Source organism: Lepidochelys kempii, chromosome 25 (assembly GCF_965140285.1).
Source record: "Lepidochelys kempii isolate rLepKem1 chromosome 25, rLepKem1.hap1, whole genome shotgun sequence".
In the NCBI taxonomy this organism is placed as follows: domain Eukaryota; kingdom Metazoa; phylum Chordata; order Testudines; family Cheloniidae; genus Lepidochelys; species Lepidochelys kempii.
Window position 1 is genome coordinate 10,275,833 of NC_136404.1, and position 17,283 is coordinate 10,293,115.

General features: G+C 48.4%; 2 protein-coding genes across 7 annotated transcripts in view; one reads left to right on the forward strand and one right to left on the reverse strand.

Annotated features, from left to right (window-relative positions):
• ACSBG2 (acyl-CoA synthetase bubblegum family member 2) overlaps positions 1 to 1,277 on the reverse strand; it is a 37,864-nt gene extending 36,587 nt beyond the window's left edge. Inside the window, exon 1 of the mRNA XM_073324354.2 lies at positions 1,172 to 1,277. The gene's annotated coding sequence lies outside the window, so the exon portion shown is untranslated. The remainder of the gene's footprint in view (positions 1 to 1,171) is intronic.
• LOC140903297 (uncharacterized) lies at positions 969 to 16,854 on the forward strand. Of its 6 annotated transcripts, none has more exons than XM_073324359.2 (4): positions 1,526 to 1,860; positions 6,733 to 7,549; positions 9,025 to 13,462; positions 16,028 to 16,854. In XM_073324359.2, the coding sequence occupies exons 3-4, from the start codon at positions 12,934 to 12,936 to the stop codon at positions 16,156 to 16,158; spliced, it is 660 nt and encodes a 219-aa protein (XP_073180460.1). In that variant the 5' UTR covers positions 1,526 to 1,860; positions 6,733 to 7,549; positions 9,025 to 12,933; the 3' UTR covers positions 16,159 to 16,854. The 6 variants fall into 6 exon arrangements, with proteins under 6 accessions (XP_073180463.1, XP_073180460.1, XP_078706734.1 ...); XM_078850608.1 differs by having other exon boundaries at positions 6,733 to 7,529; XM_078850609.1 differs by having other exon boundaries at positions 6,733 to 6,972.
• The last annotated feature ends 429 nt before the right edge of the window (positions 16,855 to 17,283 follow it).

Below are 17,283 nucleotides of genomic sequence, written 5' to 3' on the forward strand. Positions count from 1 at the left end.
TGCCTTGCCCAGCCCCTCGCCGAGCCTTTGCTACCAGCCCGAGGGCCCGCCGCAGCGGAGCTTCCAGCAACGCGGCGTCCCGCCCGCGGCACGTTGCGGGCCCTCGGGCCAGGGAGCGAGCGGCTCCACCCGGGCGGGGCGCGTGCAGGGGCGGGGCGGGTCACCACTGCCCCCGCCAGCCGCCTCACTCAGGCGGCCGCTGCCCCGCCAGCTCCTGCCCACGCAGAGGGAGAGGAAGGGAGCGCCCCCCCCACAGCCCATCTCCGGGGGAGCAGCCGCCCCTCCATCACCAAGCCGTACCGGGGGGGGGCCCTTCATCCATCGCCTCCCCACCTGAGGGGCCAGGCCCATCGCTCCCCAGTACCTGAGGGGGGTAAGGGCGGCCCCTCCATCTCCCCCCCCCCCCACACCTGCCTGAAGCAGCCTCGTCCCCCCCCAGTACCTGAGGGGGGGTAAGGGCAGCCCCTCCATCGCCCCCCCACACACCGGCCTGAAGCAGCCCCGTCCCCCCCAGTACCTGAGGGGGGGGTAAGGGCAGCCCCTCCATCACCCCCCCCCAAGTACCTGAGGGGGGGTAAGGGCGGCCCCTCCATCTCCCCCACCACCACCACCACCACACCGGCCTGAAGCAGCCTCGTCCCTCCCCAGTACCTGAGGGGGGGTAAGGGCGGCCCCTCCATCACCCCCCCCACCGGCCTGAAGCAGCCTCGTCCCTCCCCAGTACCTGAGGGGGGGTAAGGGCGGCCCCTCCATCACCCCCCCCACCGGCCTGAAGCAGCCCCGTCCCTCCCCAGTACCTGAGGGGGGGGGTAAGGGCAGCCCCTCCATCGCCCCCCCCACACACCGGCCTGAGGCAGCCCCGTCCCCCCCCCAAGTACCTGAGGGGGGGTAAGGGCGGCCCCTCCACCACCACCACCACCACCACACCTGCCTGAAGCAGCCTCGTCCCTCCCCAGTACCTGAGGGGGGGGGGTAAGGGCGGCCCCTCCATCACCCCCCCCCCACCGGCCTGAGGCAGCCCCGTCCCCCCCAGTACCTGAGGGGGGGTAAGGGCGGCCCCTCCATCACCCCCCCCCACCGGCCTGAAGCAGCCCCGTCCCTCCCCAGTACCTGAGGGGGGGGGTAAGGGCAGTTTCCTCCGTCCCTGCGGGACCAGCCCCCCTCCCTTTACCTGGGGTGGGCGCGCCGAGCCGAGCCTCCTCTCCGCGTTGCAGGACCGACTGGCTGCCTGGAGGAGGCACCAGCTGCCTTAAATTTAGAGCGCTCGCGGGCAGGGGAGGGGCGAGAGGGCGAATCCTGTCCGCGGCGCGTCACCCCCCGCCGCTTGAAAGCCCCGCGCGCGCCCCCTCCCCGCCCCATTGGACGGAGCGCCTCTCCTGAGGGGGCGGGGCCAGGAGCGAGCTCCGCCGTTTTGGATAGGAGCAACTTTTTCGCCAGCAGCCAATAGAGGTGGGTTCCGCGCTGCCTCAGCCCCGCCCCCTGCTGTAACCCTCGGTCATTGACCTCCACTAGACCACGTGGAGTCTGCAGCCGACTTCCTGGCAGGCGGTTGCGCGGTACTGGCAGGGCCGGGAGCTTTGCTCAAGGGAGGTGGGACATAGGAGGGGGTCGGAGGAGCTGTCACCACAGCGGGGGATTGTCTCAGTTAGCATAGATTGCTTATAAACATGGTTATAATCGGCCAGGGGCAGCAAACAAATTGCAGACCTGCTGGTAATAAATTGCATAACCTGCTGGTAATAAATCACAAGCAGGGGATGACAGATACTGGGAAAGTAAGCATTGGGGAACAAACAAAGCAGAACAGCAACAAAGTCTACAGCAATTTATTGCAGGCAGTAACAACTCTTGGAGAAACTGGTGAGTCTTATGATAGGGAGTGATAAGTGGGGGATGGTCATGGGGCTGTGCAAAATGGGCCATATGCTTGACCCTGATGCCTTCTGGTTAATGTTTGAACGGGTGGTTTCAGGAGCAGACTGGGTAAAGAGGGTATGGGGTCTTCAGCTGCCTCCCTCCCTGCCTTTTGGGGTATAAAGGGTATGGGCTCCCTATCAACCTCTCGTGAGAAACTCAAGCTGTTTATAGGGTGCTGTGGGATGAAAAAGCATCAGATTATGATACCATAAAGGCTGCCATTTTAGATCAGATGGGTCTGTCAGCAGATCGATACAGCCAGAAGTTTTAGGCAGCCAGGTGGTCACAGGGGACAAGACCTAGGGGCTTTGCACAAATTATTGGATTGGACCACTGGGTGGCTGAGGCCAGGTGAGGGGTTGGGGAGATCATGGACTTCATTATTTTGGAATAGCTTTTGCAGTGGCCACCCAAAGTCACTAGGTCTTGGGTGCGGAAGGCACTAACCCACTATTCTGGAAGCCACTGTTAAATTCACTGAGGAGTTTGTGGAAGCTGGTGTCCCTAGTAAAACAACATGTTCATTTAAAGAACATGACCTGGGGAGGAAAGATGAGGAACTACTGACTACAAGTTTCAGAGTAACAGCCGTGTTACTGATGAAGTGAGCTGTAGCTCACGAAAGCTTATGCTCTAATAAATTGGTTAGTCTCTAAGGTGCCACAAGTACTCCTTTTCTTTTTACTGACTACAAAGTGCTGGAGAAGAAAAGAGAAGAGAGGAAGGACACCCCACCCACAAATTGCCAAACTGTTTATCAGTGTGGGGGCTCAGGACATCTGAAAAGGGACTGCCCCTATGTAGACGACAGTAACTCCTCATTTAACGTTGTTACGTTGCTGACCAATTAGGGAACATGCTCGTTTAAAGTTGTGCGATGCTCCCTTATAGTGTTGTTTGGCAGCTGCCTGCTTTCTCCACTGCTTGCAGGAAGAGCAGCCCGTTGGCGCTAGCTGGTGGAGGCTTGGAACCAGGGTGAGCCGGCAGTGCCCCTAAGTTCCCAGTGCAGCAGCTGCCCAGCAGGCTTTTCAATTGCCAGGCAGTTTGAGTGCCCGCCCCCCGCTGGGTGCTGCTCTTGCTCTCTGCCTTGGAGCTGCTTCCAGGAGCTTCCTGCTTGTTGTGCTGGGGGGGGGGGGAGAAGGGATGCTGATGTCAGGATGTCCCCCTCCCCCTGCTCCTGTACCCCATCTCCACAGAGCTGGGGGAACGTGACAGGGCTCAGGATGGAGGGAGCTTGCTGGCAGCAGCTGCTGTTTCAACTTGTTGATCTACCTAAAAAGGCAGTGTACTTAGAGTGGGATCAGTGTACTTAAAGGGGTAATGTGTGTCTCTCTCTCTCACTCACACACACACATGCAACCCCCCTGGCCCTGGCAGTTTGGAAAGTGGAGGGACTGGTGCACCCCAGTGGGATAGGGTCATCATCACGTTCAGTTTCCACAGGGAATGTTTGCAGCTACTGCCAAGCATCTATTGTGTCTCTTCCCTCCATTTGTGCTCCTTGTAGAGTGTGAGGCTACATTAACAACAATATGTTAACACTTGAGGGCTCAGACGAGTGCTAGTTTATCATTTAGCAGTAAGGCATTCCCTGGGAAATCACCCACTCTCTTCCACCCTCTGACTCCACCACCTCAACCAAGCTTCACAATCATCATTGCTGTGTACAGTATTAAACTGTTTGTTTAAAACTTATACTGTGTGTGTGGCCAGCACATCCCTCAGCCCACGCAGCTACCCGCAGCCCCCATTGGCCTGGGACGGCGAACCGCAGCCAGTGGGAGCTGCGATCGGCTGAACCGGCAGATGCTGCAGGTAAACAGACCAGCCCGGTCCGCCAAGGGCTTTCCAAAGATTGCCGATCCCTGCTATATAATGTCTTTTGTATGGCAAAAAAAATTTCCCTGGAACCTAACCCCCACATTATTACATTAATTCTTATGGGGAAATTGGATTCGCTTAACATCGTTTCGCTTAAAGTAGGATTTTTCAGGAACATAACCACAACGCTACGTGAGAAGTTACTGTATAATCTTGCCAAGTTCAGGGGGGAGAGGGGAATCTTCAGGAAGCAATTAAAGCAAGCACTTATAGTCTCTCTGAGAGTTGGATGGTGACAAGAGACAGGTCTAGAAGATTTTGCTGAGGGATGCTTGTTGGTTAGGACACTGGGTGCTGGGAGAAAGATTGAGGCTAACGTATCCACAGGGAAAGAAAAATCTCCCAGTGGCCTGGGTGCCTTTGGAAGTTGGAGGAACATTTCAGAGGAAGCAGGCGGGAGTTGTCAAGGCATTGCCCCAATCTGTGTTAATTATGACAAATCAGAGCCCTTTTCCTTTAAGGAAGGAGAGAAATGCCTGAAGAACCAAACGGCTAGAGAGTGAGAGACCAGGGGAGATGCCAAGAAGCCAAAGTAGGAGCTAGAGAAAGAAGGAACAGGACAGACAAGGCAGAAACAGATGTTGGGGTTATCCTTGCCACTGGAATGCACCTTTTGTGGTAATGGGACAGGAAGCTGCCTATGACATTGTAAATAAAGTACACTGTGATGAACCTACAAAAGAGTATTATATGAGGACTGCTTGCAAAGAGAAATCCAGGTGACTAAGCCCACACTTCAACAGCTCTGGTCCTGGAAAGACTCACACACGCTTGATTTTACAATCAAGTAGTCTCATGAAAATCAAGTGTTTGAGGAAGACTGCAGAATTGGGTCCTACTGGAGCTAGTCAGGACACTTATGCTGAAATGACATTTTGGTAAAATACTCTTGTTAAAGCCAAAACATTTGGTGATGTGATAGTTTCCACAAAATCCTCATCAGGAAGGTTTTTGAGATAGACAGACAGAGTTACTCTACAGCCAGGTGGTTAAGGTTCTGACCTGTGCTGTGGGAGACCTATATTCAAATCATTGATCTGCCTGATTTAGAGTGATCTGGAATGGAAAAGCTACTCTTAATCAGGGAGAGCAGGGACGTGACCTTGAGTCTGCAACATGCCGGTCAGTAGCGCTAAGGGAACAAAACCACCTTTTGAAACCTTGAATATTTTTGCAGAACAGAATTGTCATTTTCTAACAAATGACTCTGTCCTCTGTTGGTGATTGTGATGTTTTTCCATAGACAAAGGGAAAACATTTACCTTGTGTCTGGATGGCCTTTATTTTAGATGAAAGGCAATAACAAAGAACGTAGAAATGTAAAATCTTCACAAAGGAAGAGAGCAGTGTGGTTTTGTCTGCACTGGACTTTTGTCAGCAAAATGTTTGTCATTCAGGGGTGTGAAAAAAACACATACACCCCCGAACAACAAAAGTTTTACCAACAAAAAGTGCCGGTGTGAACAGTGCTTTGTTGGCAGGAGAGCTCTCCCACAGCTGTGTCGCTAAAAGGTGCGTAGTGTAGACATAGCCTTGATGTGTGTCTCACTCTGTAACAGCAGTGTTGAACTACTGATACAAGTGAGTGTTTACTTTCTTCTTAATGGTGCCGTAGTTATCCCTGTATACAGCACAGTACTCTTCCAAGTTTCTACCAAAAATATAGTGTCTCTAAAAATAAAAATTATTCAAATCCTAATGTGCATATCAAATGTTGCAACAGAGAGCAGAGTAGATGTTTCCGCTATACAATTAGAAACTAACTAGCAACATACTGACAGGTTTCAGAGTAGCAGCCCTGTTGGTCTGTATTCGCAAAAAGAAAAGGAGGACTTGCGGCACCTTAGAGACTAACCAATTTATTAGAGCATAAGCTTTCGTGAGCTACAGCTCACTTCATCGGATGCATTCTGTGCTTTCAGGTCAGTGCAAAACAAAGCTCATAGCCTGCATCTACGCTAGAAAACATTGTAGCTGCAAACATTAGCCAGCCCTGCCAGCAAGAACAGTAGACGTACTGAGCAGCAAAAAGGTAGTGTGGCCTACTAGATAAGACACTGGACTCACTTAATTCTCCTCCCATGTAGGACTCCAGAGATGCTAAGTAGGGCTAGATGATAAGATAAAAAATGGCTGAGTCTTATCTACATTATAACGTCTGTCATTGCTGCTAATGGTGGAGCAATATGAAGCGGGAATTATGGCTACAAAGTTTGCTATGATAGACAAGGCTATGTGCAGCATAAAAGATCTTACTCTCTCCAGTGAAGGAAAGTGTGTCCACACCTGTCTTTTGCTATGATTCTGCAGTCTCCAGAAAGTGGAAAGGTATGCAGCAGATCTCTCTATGTCTTACTCCTGCTGCCTACAGAGGAGGGACTCTAACCAACACCAACTTCCTCATTGTAACTGTGGTAACTTTGTAGTAGTGGTGCCTCCTCACACAGACCTTAGCTGCCAAAGAACCTGATGACATTTGCCTACTTATCTGAATTTTGAACAGAACATTTGGATACTGCACTTTTCATGACTGCAGTCTGCCTGAGTCACTGTGTTGGAGGCTGACTCCAGTGGGCTGTTGAGTCAGATTTTACTGCAAATGATCTAAAATGCTCCCGATTACTGATACAGCAGAGCATATAAGCAGTATTTAAGAAATTGGAAACATAAAGCCTATGGTCCATTTGCTCCTGCATCTGCCTTTGTCCTTGGCCAATACCTACTGTTCAGGGGAGGAATATGGAATGCTTGAGAATGGAAGATGATCTGGTGGCACACTCCACCAGGAGTGCCAGAACCTCCCCTGCCCCACCTCTTCGCGCCCCCACCCCCGCCTTTCCCCACCCTAGATTTTAAAAAGGCTGGGTCATTTTATGACCAATTGGTAATAACTTTTGTCCATGTGCCAATTAAAGCAAATCTCTTTCATTGCAGAGTGTAAATTGATCCCCTGCAGCTGTTGGGAACAAATCCTCCTCTCCTGGGCACAGCTGCCCCAGTAGCCAGCTGCATTGTAGAGGAGTGTGCTTTGCCCTAGTCTGAAGCATTGCCAATAATACATACACCTTCCAGCCAAGGATCATGGAGAGTTTAACAAACATTGTGAATTTATCCTCACAGTCCCCCAGTGCAAGATAGACCAGTGTTACAGACTCCATCTGACATATAAGGAAGGTGAGACACAGAGAAGCAACTTGCACAGCATCGCATATTGTCAGAGACTGGGACATGGGCAGTCATGCCTCGTGGTTGGAGCAGGAATTGGTAGCCAAGAACGGTAGTAATTAGCTCTGACCCCTTGAAGCAGTGAATGCCACAGGATGGCTATACCCTTTGTGAAGCATTTCCCTTGGTTGGTTCTAAACTCGTGTAGAGTTAACTTAATGGAGTGTCCCAGGGTTCTCATATTATCAGACATCATCCAAGGGATGCACTGGTTGACTGACGGTTAATGGAATACAGAATCATTCACCTCTAGGTTATTGTTTCATATCCAACCTAGGTCAGTGGAGACTAAAAGTTCTTGCCAGGTGCTAGCTGTTCAGTGGCCTTTGTGAAACGAGTTTGGAGAAGGGGGGGTTCGGTCTCAGTCCAATTGCAATGTAAACAAATATTCACACAGTGAAAGTCACCGCCACAACTGGATTAATTAGCTGCCTCAGCAGAGAGGACTGACCGACTGGGAGTGAAGAATGAGGAACCCCTCTCGCTTCTGGAATTGGTCCCTCCAGGTCAGAGGAGAGGCACATGGGTAAAGCTGCCTGATGTCTTTATTCTGTACAGACAGGTTTCCAGAGTTGTAACAGAAATAGGGCCAGGTCCTCAGCTGGTGCAACTCAGGATAAAGTTACAGTAACAGATGCTACAACACTGTCCCTGCCCAGGACAATATTCAGATCAAGACTTGACCAGTTACAGCAAAGTCACACTCAGGCAAGTCAGCTTCCTGTCTCAGTGTTCCCAACTGCAAATCTTGCCTAATAATAAAAATACTGTGCCCGTACCTGGCCCTGTCTAGACTATATAATTTTAAAGGGTGTTTTTAAAATAAGGTAGCTGACATGTGAAATCCCAGCATAAGATAGTGTAGTTTTTTGGGGGGTTTTTTTAACCTCAATGTAGTTTTGAGCCACCACTCCTCCAAGACAATACAGCTCACAAAGTCCAGGCCTAAGCACTTGAGAGCTGGAGATAGCATTCTCAGTGAATCTGGCTGTGGAACAAACTTCTGGAGATCAGGTGAATACAGTTTGACCATACTGAGGGAATGCTGTAAAACTTTCCTCTTTGCAAAATCTTTTCCACTATAAGCAGACATTCACAATACTGACACTCCCATCTGTCCCTGAGCCCTATCCCAACCAGCCAAAAACCAAAACCTGACCCCAAAGATGAAGAAAAGCCAGAGACTTCAGGAAGTCGACCTGAGAATTAGCTTTCGCTATTGATTTGATGTGGAAAAGGTGATGGGTGGCAAGATAAAACCCTCAGATAGATGTGGCTGGTTGAGGGACACCTCCCCGCCCCAACCTACCATCCACATCAAGGTAAAACGACAAGTCGCCTTGTCTAAACCAGGATTTTGCAGTATGTTAGCTATCTCACTGTAAAAAATCCCCACTTTTTCTTGGTGTAAGCACAAGCCATAGACCTGGTTCCCCATGCTCTGCACCTAGTGCAGTCATTTACTGCATTGCAAAATGCGGTGAAATGCTACCAAATCAGGATGGAATCTTTTTAACGCCCACCTTGTGCCAGTATAAATGTCTGGACAAGGTGCAGGGTAACAGAGAATCAGGGTCTGCTGTGTCTGTATCTGTAGATCTCAAAGCACCTGACCCAGTTGAGTATGTTTTACAGATAACACAAGCAGCGTAGATGTGAAGCTGTTTATCTAAGAGGGGCTGTGGTTCTGTGGATGCAGGTCGGGCCTATTACCGCAGAGAGCAGTGCTCTCTTCCCAGCTCTGCCACAAACTTCCTGTGTGGCCTAGCACAAGTCACTTATCCTTCCTGTGAATGGGGAAGTACTGTTTGCACTATGTTACCTTCCTCCCCCCACTTAGAAACTTGACTAAATACATGTTGGACTGTGCAGAGAAAAATGAAAGTAAAAATAGCACCTTGTTATTTAGCCAGACTGTTCCCCATGTGGAGTGAGTCACATCTGCTGACTTAAGCAGCAGAGCCTGATCTGGATCACTTTTTTCTCATGTTTGTCTTGCAGACCCAATGCAGAGATGAACTGGAGTCTGTTCTGACTCACATGCTATCCACAGAGTTGTTAACTAATGTTCCTGCTGTAGAATCATTATCACTGGTTGCCAGCACCCCAGGAAGACCCCAACTGCACTCCCGGACAATGACATGCAAGATAACTGGAAAAATGTAAACCTGGAAGTGGACAGATCTAAAGTTAAGTGCAGCATGAGGGTAATACACAAACTCAGGAAACAAGATGGTAAACAGCTTGGGGGTCAGAAAGAGGTGATGAGGACAGGATCATCCAATGGTCACAAGATAGTTTCTAAATGTAAGCAGGCCTGACTGTTTGTCGTTCACAATAAGGACTCTACACCACATGTAGAGTAAAAGGAACTTTAAGTCTTAGAATTGGATCAGATTCTCAGCTGCCATAAATCAGCAAAGCTTAAATTAAGTCAGTGGAGCAACCCCTATATACACCAGCTGAGAATCTGACCCTACTGAGTCAAGTTCAGGTCACTCTGAAATAATGGCCCTTTTGCAGTCTGATTCTCACTGCAGTAGAAAGAGAGAGTCTGGAGCATGGCGCCTGGTGCAAGGCCTGAAGCCTGAACCAAAGTCAGCAAAAGTTATGCAATAAGCAAAAGTCAGGCCCTGTCAAAAAAGCAGATGCTTGCCTGCAAGGTCACTGTCTGTTACATGAACTAGGCACATTGCTAAAGCAAACTGAATATGTAAACACATTCCTGACTAGCACAACTACACCCAAACCAAGCACAAGATAAATGGTTTGACGGAAGTGATGAATAGTGATGTTTTGTCTGAAACATAAGGAGTAAAGTGCAAAGACAGGTGGTGAATAGGGGCGTATCTCGCCTTAACCCTTTTTCAGCCTAGGGGGCAGCAAAAAGTTCCACTGCTGGCTGAGCTGAGTCCTTGCCACTGGGTACTCGGTGTGTTAGTGTACCTGTAAATATTGATCCAGGAAGCTCAATGTAGTTTTGAGCCACCACTCCTCCAAGACAATACAGCTCACAAAGTCCAGGCCTAAGCACTTGAGAGCTGGAGATAGCATTCTCAGTGAATCTGGCTGTGGAACAAACTTCTGGAGATCAGGTGAATACAGTTTGACCATACTGAGGGAATGCTGTAAAACTTTCCTCTTTGCAAAATCTTTTCCACTATAAGCAGACATTCACAATACTGACACTCCCATCTGTCCCTGAGCCCTATCCCAACCAGCCAAAAACCAAAACCTGACCCCAAAGATGAAGAAAAGCCAGAGACTTCAGGAAGTCGACCTGAGAATTAGCTTTCGCTATTGATTTGATGTGGAAAAGGTGATGGGTGGCAAGATAAAACCCTCAGATAGATGTGGCTGGTTGAGGGACACCTCCCCGCCCCTCGTTTTATTGCCTGTGTCTTGAGGGCAATAAACCTGGCTGAGCACCTTTGCCACTGAACCGAATCTGTGGTCTTTCTGGGTATTACTGTCAAGGTCTGCTGGGCTAGCTATCTGCGTAGAGCTGAGACAGCACACGGAGAAAACACGCACGCCAACTGGCAACAGTCACAAGCACTGTATAACAAACCCTAAAACCAACCATGACCAGTGTATTTTTTTAACTCTGTGTTTACTGTCTTTACTATGCACAAAATTCTGTTTAAAATCCTGTTAGTTAAAACCTGTTATGAACACATTCTAACACAACGTGTTTTCCTAGTCTGGATGCAGCCTTTGCATTGTCATTTACACTGTACAAAGTGAGTGCCAAGTGGGTATATGATTTGCAAATGTTTTACACCCATGTTGCAAAGGGGTAAAAGTCTACAAAACGTGCAAGTCAGTGGAGAACTGGGCCCAGAATTTATAGCCTATATTATTCTCAAGCATATATGCTCTTGAACAAGAATTTTGATGGAAAATTAATTTGATGCAAAATTTGATTGACGCAAGCAATTCACAAGAGTGGGTCTATTTTCAGAACTCCAGCAAAAACAGCGGGTCTCAGCAGCTTCAGCTGTAGTTAAATCAACCTAACCCCTGGTGTAGATGCAGCTAGATAGATGGAAGAATGCTTCTGTCCTCTGTTGCTTGGGGAGGTGGTGTTCCTACAGAGATAGATAAACCCCTTCTGTCACTCTTGGCTGCATTTACACTATGAGGTTATGCCAGAGTATAGTCCCCGTAGTAGGCATGGCCTGAGTCAGGGGACCCAGTTACTCCACAGTTGGTCCCTGACTCTGCTGCAACAGGGTTAAAATGTTGCAAGGACCGGCCAAGATGTTAGCCCAGTTACAAGGACAAGGTTAAATCCTGTCTGTGCTCAACATATGAGCTGTGTTGTAACTGGGTCAGAGAACAACTGTGTTGTAATGAAACTAGGGAAAGCTGTGTTTGTAAGCAAGTCTCCTCACTGGATTAAAACTGAAGTGTAGATGAGTCCTTTTTGTCTTGGGACAATTTGGACAGAAAGCTGATGACTCAGTGACAAGTATATTGTAGACAAGGGTTAGGTCGCTGCGAGTTTAACTCGGCCCCAAACACATTAACAGTCACTAGAGCTGGTTGAGAATTTTTTGCCACAATATTTATTTGTTGGAAAATATCAATCTGTCTAAACAAACACTTTCCACAGGAAAGAGTCAGCTTTGATGAATTTTTCAACTTGAAAAATAAAAAAAAAGTTTTGAAATTGTCAAGTTGGTTCCTTTTGACACTTCCAAAATGAAGAATTCCAGTTTTCCACTTTAAAGCAACTTTGTTTTGAAATTTAAGCTAATTTTAAATTTAAAAAAAGTCAAAATGGAAATTACAGAAATAAAATGTTTCAGTGTATCTGAATTTATAGTTATTTGTTGGTTAATCACATTTTTTGAGATTTCAATTCTTCTTCCTGATTTGGGATGGGAATTTTTTTTAACAATCTTGGTGGTTTGTGTGTGTTGGGGGGGTGGGGTTGGTGGGACAGGAAAACTCTTTCCAGTCCAGCTCGAAGCCAGTCTTGTCACAAAGCCAGCTTTATTACAAGAACTACTACTTGACTTTCCCCCCAGAAACAGCTACTTCCCATGGCCTCAGTCCTTCATTCTGGGTGTTGAGCAAGTGGTTGGCCCAGTTGTTTAGCCTTTGCCAGTATGGCTGTGGTTATCTTGCAAACAAAGAGGAAGTCAGTTCAAGCTATTACATTAATAAGAAATTGTGTTGAAATGCTCCATTGAAATCTTAAACACTGGTCATCAGCCCAGTGGCATTCTGATACTGAGGGCTTGTCTATCTTAGTGCTGCCTACACACAGAAGTTACAGTATAAGTTAAATCAACAGACCTATTTCAGCTGAGTGCATTCACACTGTTAAGCTTGCATTGCATTAGTGACATCGCATTTCAAGGCTTTTGTTCACAGGAAATCATGCATGCAGCATTAGTTTAACATTCTGAATGGATAACACAAAGTACCTTGCACTGCCTCTGTGCCCACTGCATTCTGGGAAACTTGCTGTGGACTGTGGGATACCTATGGTATCTGAGAGCTTGGCTACACTTGCGAGTTACTGCGCATTAAAGGAGCCCCAGGCGCACTAGCTCACTACCCATCCACACTGCAAGGCACGTAGAGCGCTCTGACTCCGCAGCTAGAGCGCTTTTGGTACTCCACCTTGGCGAGTGGAATAACGTTTGCTGTGCCCCCACTGGAGTGCCGTGGCGCCAGTGTGGACACCATGGTCTGTTAGTGCGCTCTGATCGGCCTCCAGAAGTGTCCCACAATGCCTGTTCTAGCCACTCTGGTCATCACTTTGAACTCTACTGCCCTGTCCTCAGGTGACCAACTGTCAGACCTGCCCTTTAAATTCTCTGGGAATTTTGAAAATCCCCTTCCTGTTTGCTCAGCCAGGCGTGGAGTGCTCTCAGCGAATCTTTCCAGGTGACCATGCCTCCATGTGCCAGGCGATCCGCAGTATGGAGCAATGGCAAGGTGCTGGACCCCATCAGTGTTTGTGGGGAGGAAGCTGTCCAGTCCCAGCTGCACACCAGCCGTAGGAATTACGATATCTTCGGGCAGATTTCAAGGAACATGATGGAAAGGGGCCATGACCGGGACGCACTGCGGTGCAGGATTAAAATGAAAGAGCTGTGGAATGCTTACCCCAAAGCCCATGAGGCAAACCACCGCTCCAGTGCTGCCTCTGCAATCTGCCATTTCTACAAAGAGCTGGATGCAATACTTGGGGGCGACCCCACCTCCACTCCAAGTACCAACATGGACTCTTCAGAGTCCAGTTCAACAAGGCAGGAGGAGGAGGAGCAGCAGCAAAGTGGGAGCGAGGGTGCTGAGGTGGAGGAAGACATGTCGGAATCCCTAGATGCATGCAGCCAGGAGCTGTTCTCAAGCCAGGAGGAAGGTAGCCAGTCGCGGTGGCCGGTGCTTGGGGAAGGACAAACACCAGAGGAGGTTCCCGGTAAGCGGCTTTTATTCTGGGAAGGAAGTTATTCTGTGCGGGGTCTTGGGGTGAGGAGGGTTAGGGCTGCATGCATGCCCTAGATACAGAATAGGGCGTTGATGTGCTCTCTCACATTGCGGTAATCAGCCTCAGTGATCTCTTCAAAGATCTCATCCAGAACTTGGGCAAAGCGCTTGCGCAGGTTTCTCAGGAGAGCTACTGTATTTGTTGTCCCAGTAAGGCTAACTTGTCTGCGCCACTGTGCCATGAGGTAATCAGTTAAGGTGAGCTATTATCAGCTGGAGAAAAAAAACCTTTTGTAGTGATAATCAGGATGGCCCATTTCCAACAGGTGATAAGAAGGTGTGAGTAACAGTAGGGGGAATAAATAAGCATGGGAAAATCGTTTTACTTTGTGTAATGACCCATCCACTCCGTCTTTATTCAAGCCTAATTTAATGGTGTCCAATTAGCAAATTAATTCCAATTCAGCAGTTTCTTATTGGAGTCTGTTTCTGAAGTTTTGTTGTTGTAGTATTGCGACTTTTAGGTCTGTAATCGAGTGACCAGGGAGATTGAAGTGTTCTCCGACTGGTTTTTGAATGTTATAATTCTTGACATCTGGTTTGTGTCCATTTATTCTTTTACATAGAGACTGTCCAGTTTGGCCAATGTACATGGCAGAGGGGCATTGCTGGCACACGATGGCATATATCACATTGGTAGATGTGCAGGTGAACAAGCCTCTGATAGTGTCGCTGATGTGATTGGGTCCTATGATGATGTCCCCTGAATAAATATGTGGACAGAGCTGGCAACGGGCTTTGTTGCGAGGATAGGTTCCTGGGTAGTGTTTCTGTTGTGTGGTTGCTGGTGAGCATTTGCTTCAGGTTTAGGGGCTGTCTGTAAGCAAGGACTGGCCTGTATTTCAAGATCTGTGAGAATGAGGGATCATCCTTCAGGATAGGTTGTAGATCCTTGATGATGCGCTGGAGAGGTTTTAGTTGGGGGCTGAAGGTGATGGCTAGTGGCGTTCTGTTACTTTCTCTGTTGGGTCTGTCCTATATGAGGTGACTTCTGGGTACTCTTCTGGCTCTGTTAATCTGTTTCTTCACTTCAGCAGGTGGGTATTGTAGTTGTAAGAATGCTTCATAGAGATCTTGTAGGTGTTTGTCTCTGTCTGAGGGGTTGGAGCAAATGCGGTTGTATCTTAGAGCTTGGCTGTAGACAATGGATCATGTGGTGTGGTCTGGATGAAAGCTGGAGGCATGTAGGTAAGTATAGCAGTCAGTAGGTTTCCAATATTGGGTGGTGTTTATGTGACCATCACTTATTAGCACTGTACTGTCCAGGAAGTGGATCTCTTGGGTGGACTGGTCCAGGCTGAGGTTGATGGTGGGATGGAAATTGTTGAAATCATGGTGGAATTCCTCAAGGGCTTCTTTTTCATGGGTTCAGATGATGATGTCATCAATGTAGCGCAAGTAGAGTAGGGGCATTAGGGGACGAGAGCTGAGGAAGGGTTGTTCTAAGTCAGCCATAAAAATGTTGGCATACTGTGGGGCCATGCGGGTACCCATAGCATGACTTGAAGGTATACATTGTCCCCAAATGTGAAATAATTATGGGTGAGGACAAAGTCACAAAGTTCAGCCACCAGGTTTACTGTGACATTATCAGGGATACTGTTTCTAATGGCTTGTAGTTCATCTTTGTGTGGAATGTTGGTGTAGAGGGCTTCTACATCCATAGTGGCCAGGATGGTGTTTTCTGGAAGACCACCAATGGATTGTAGTTTCCTCAGGAAGTCAGTGGTGTCACGAAGATGGCTAGGAGTCCTGGTAGTGTAGGGCCTGAGGAGGGAGTCTACATAGCCAGACAATCCTGCTTTTAGGGTACCAATGCCTGAGATAATGGGGCATCCAGGATTTCCAGGTTTATGGATCTTGGGTAGCAAATAGAATACCCCTGGTTGGAGTTCTAGGGGTGTGTCTGCAGATTTGTTGTTGTGATTTTTCAGGGAGTTTCTTGAGTAGATGGTGTAGTTTCTTTTGGTAACCCTCAGTGGGTTCATAGGATAATGGCTTGTAGAATGTGGTATTAGAGAGCTGTCTAGCAGCCTTTCGTTCATATTCTGACCTATTCATGATGATGACAGCACCTCCTTTGTCAGCCTTTTTGATTATGATGTCAGAGTTGTTTCTGAGGCTGTGAATGGCATTGTGTTTTGCACGGCTGAGGTTATGGGACAAGTGATGCTGCTTTTCCATAATTTCAGCCCGTGCATGTTGGCGGAAGCACTCTATGTAGAAGTCCAGTCTGTTGTTTAGGGGCCCCCTGCCGCTGATGGCTCTCCCCAAGGCACAGAAACCCAGAGGACAGTACAGCTGTGAAACAATCAGTCATGCTTGACCCTGTGCTTACTCACCATTTTGGGGCTCCCGTGGGTTATGTGTGCTTGCTTTGGGACAGGCAAATTATGCTGTTTTGTATACTGTGCTTGCCCTTAAGTACGGGGGAATCATTGCTCTGTCTGGTGTGAACAATGCTGCCTCTGTTAAGTATTGCATTTTGCCTTTACAGATGCAACCTTGAGATCTCAGCCGTCCGTGTTATCACTGGCCAAAAGTCTCCAAAGAATCAGAAAGAGGCCAAGTAGAAGCAAGGAAGACATGTTGCATGAAATAATGTGGCATTCAAGTAATGAAAATTGAAAAGTGCAGGAGTGGCAGGACAGTGAAAGGAGGATCCGCCAGCAGAATGAGGAATGCTGGCACAAAAGCGCAGTGCTCCAGCAGCAAAGCACGGATCGGCTGATAAGCATAATGGAGCGCCAAGCAGACTCGATCCAGGCGCTTGTAGCCATGCAGGTGGAGCACTACCATGCCCGACCACCCCTGCAGCCCTTGTCCCAAAACTCTTTCCCTTGTGCCCCCATGTCACCTCCAACCCACCTTCCCAAACATCCGGGTTCTTACCGTCACCAGCTCCAACACCTGTAGCTTCACCACCCAGCCCTGAAAACTACGACCCTTACCCGCTGCACTCAACCCCCATCACCAGGCAGTATAGCCATCCTGAAGTGTAGCACTCATTGCAGAACACTCCAGACAGGAGGCTGAGTATGATAGATAACAGGACATATGCAAATCTGTGATTGTACCGTTCTCTACCCCACCCCCTTGCTCTTTTTGTTTCCGAAGCAGTTGTGTTTCTTTTCAATAAATGGATTTTTTGGCTTTGAAAACATTATTTATTATTGCATAAAGTAAAAGATAGCCCAGGAAAGAAACATGCACTGCAAGTCAGTGTAGCAAACATAGATTCCTACTAACATTGGAACCAGTGCACTTCACTCCTGTGCAGGGCATCATACATTACTGGTGGCTTTCAGCCTCAAATTGCTCCCTCAAGGCAACCCTAATTCTTGCAGCCCTGCACTGGGCCCCTCTAATAGCCCTGCTCTCTGGCTGTTCAAATTCATCCTCCAGGTGTTGAACCTCCGAGTTCCATACCTGAGCGAATTGTTCACTCTTCCCTTCACAAATGTTATCGAGGGTACAGCACGCAGATATAACTGCAGGGATGCCGTCATCAGCCAGGTCCAGCTTCCCATACAGAGAGCACCAGCGGCCCTTTAAACGGCCAAAAGGACACTCCACAGTCATTCTGCACCGGTTCAGCCTGTTGTTGAACCACTCCTTGCTGCTGTCAAGGCTCCCTGTGTAGGGTTTCATTAAAGGGTAAGCGGGGTCTCCAAGGATCACAGTGGGCATTTCGATTTCCCCTATGATGATCTTCTGGTCTCGGAAAAAAGTCCCGGCTTGCAGCTTCCTGAA

Coding starts and splice junctions, on each gene's coding strand:
- LOC140903297 (XM_073324362.2), top strand. CDS start 12,934: ATGCCTCCATGTGCCAGGCGATCCGCAGTATGGAGCAATGGCAAGGTG. Junction 13,463..16,027: donor AACACCAGAGGAGGTTCCCG/GTAAGCGGCTTT, acceptor TTGCCTTTACAG/ATGCAACCTTGAGATCTCAG.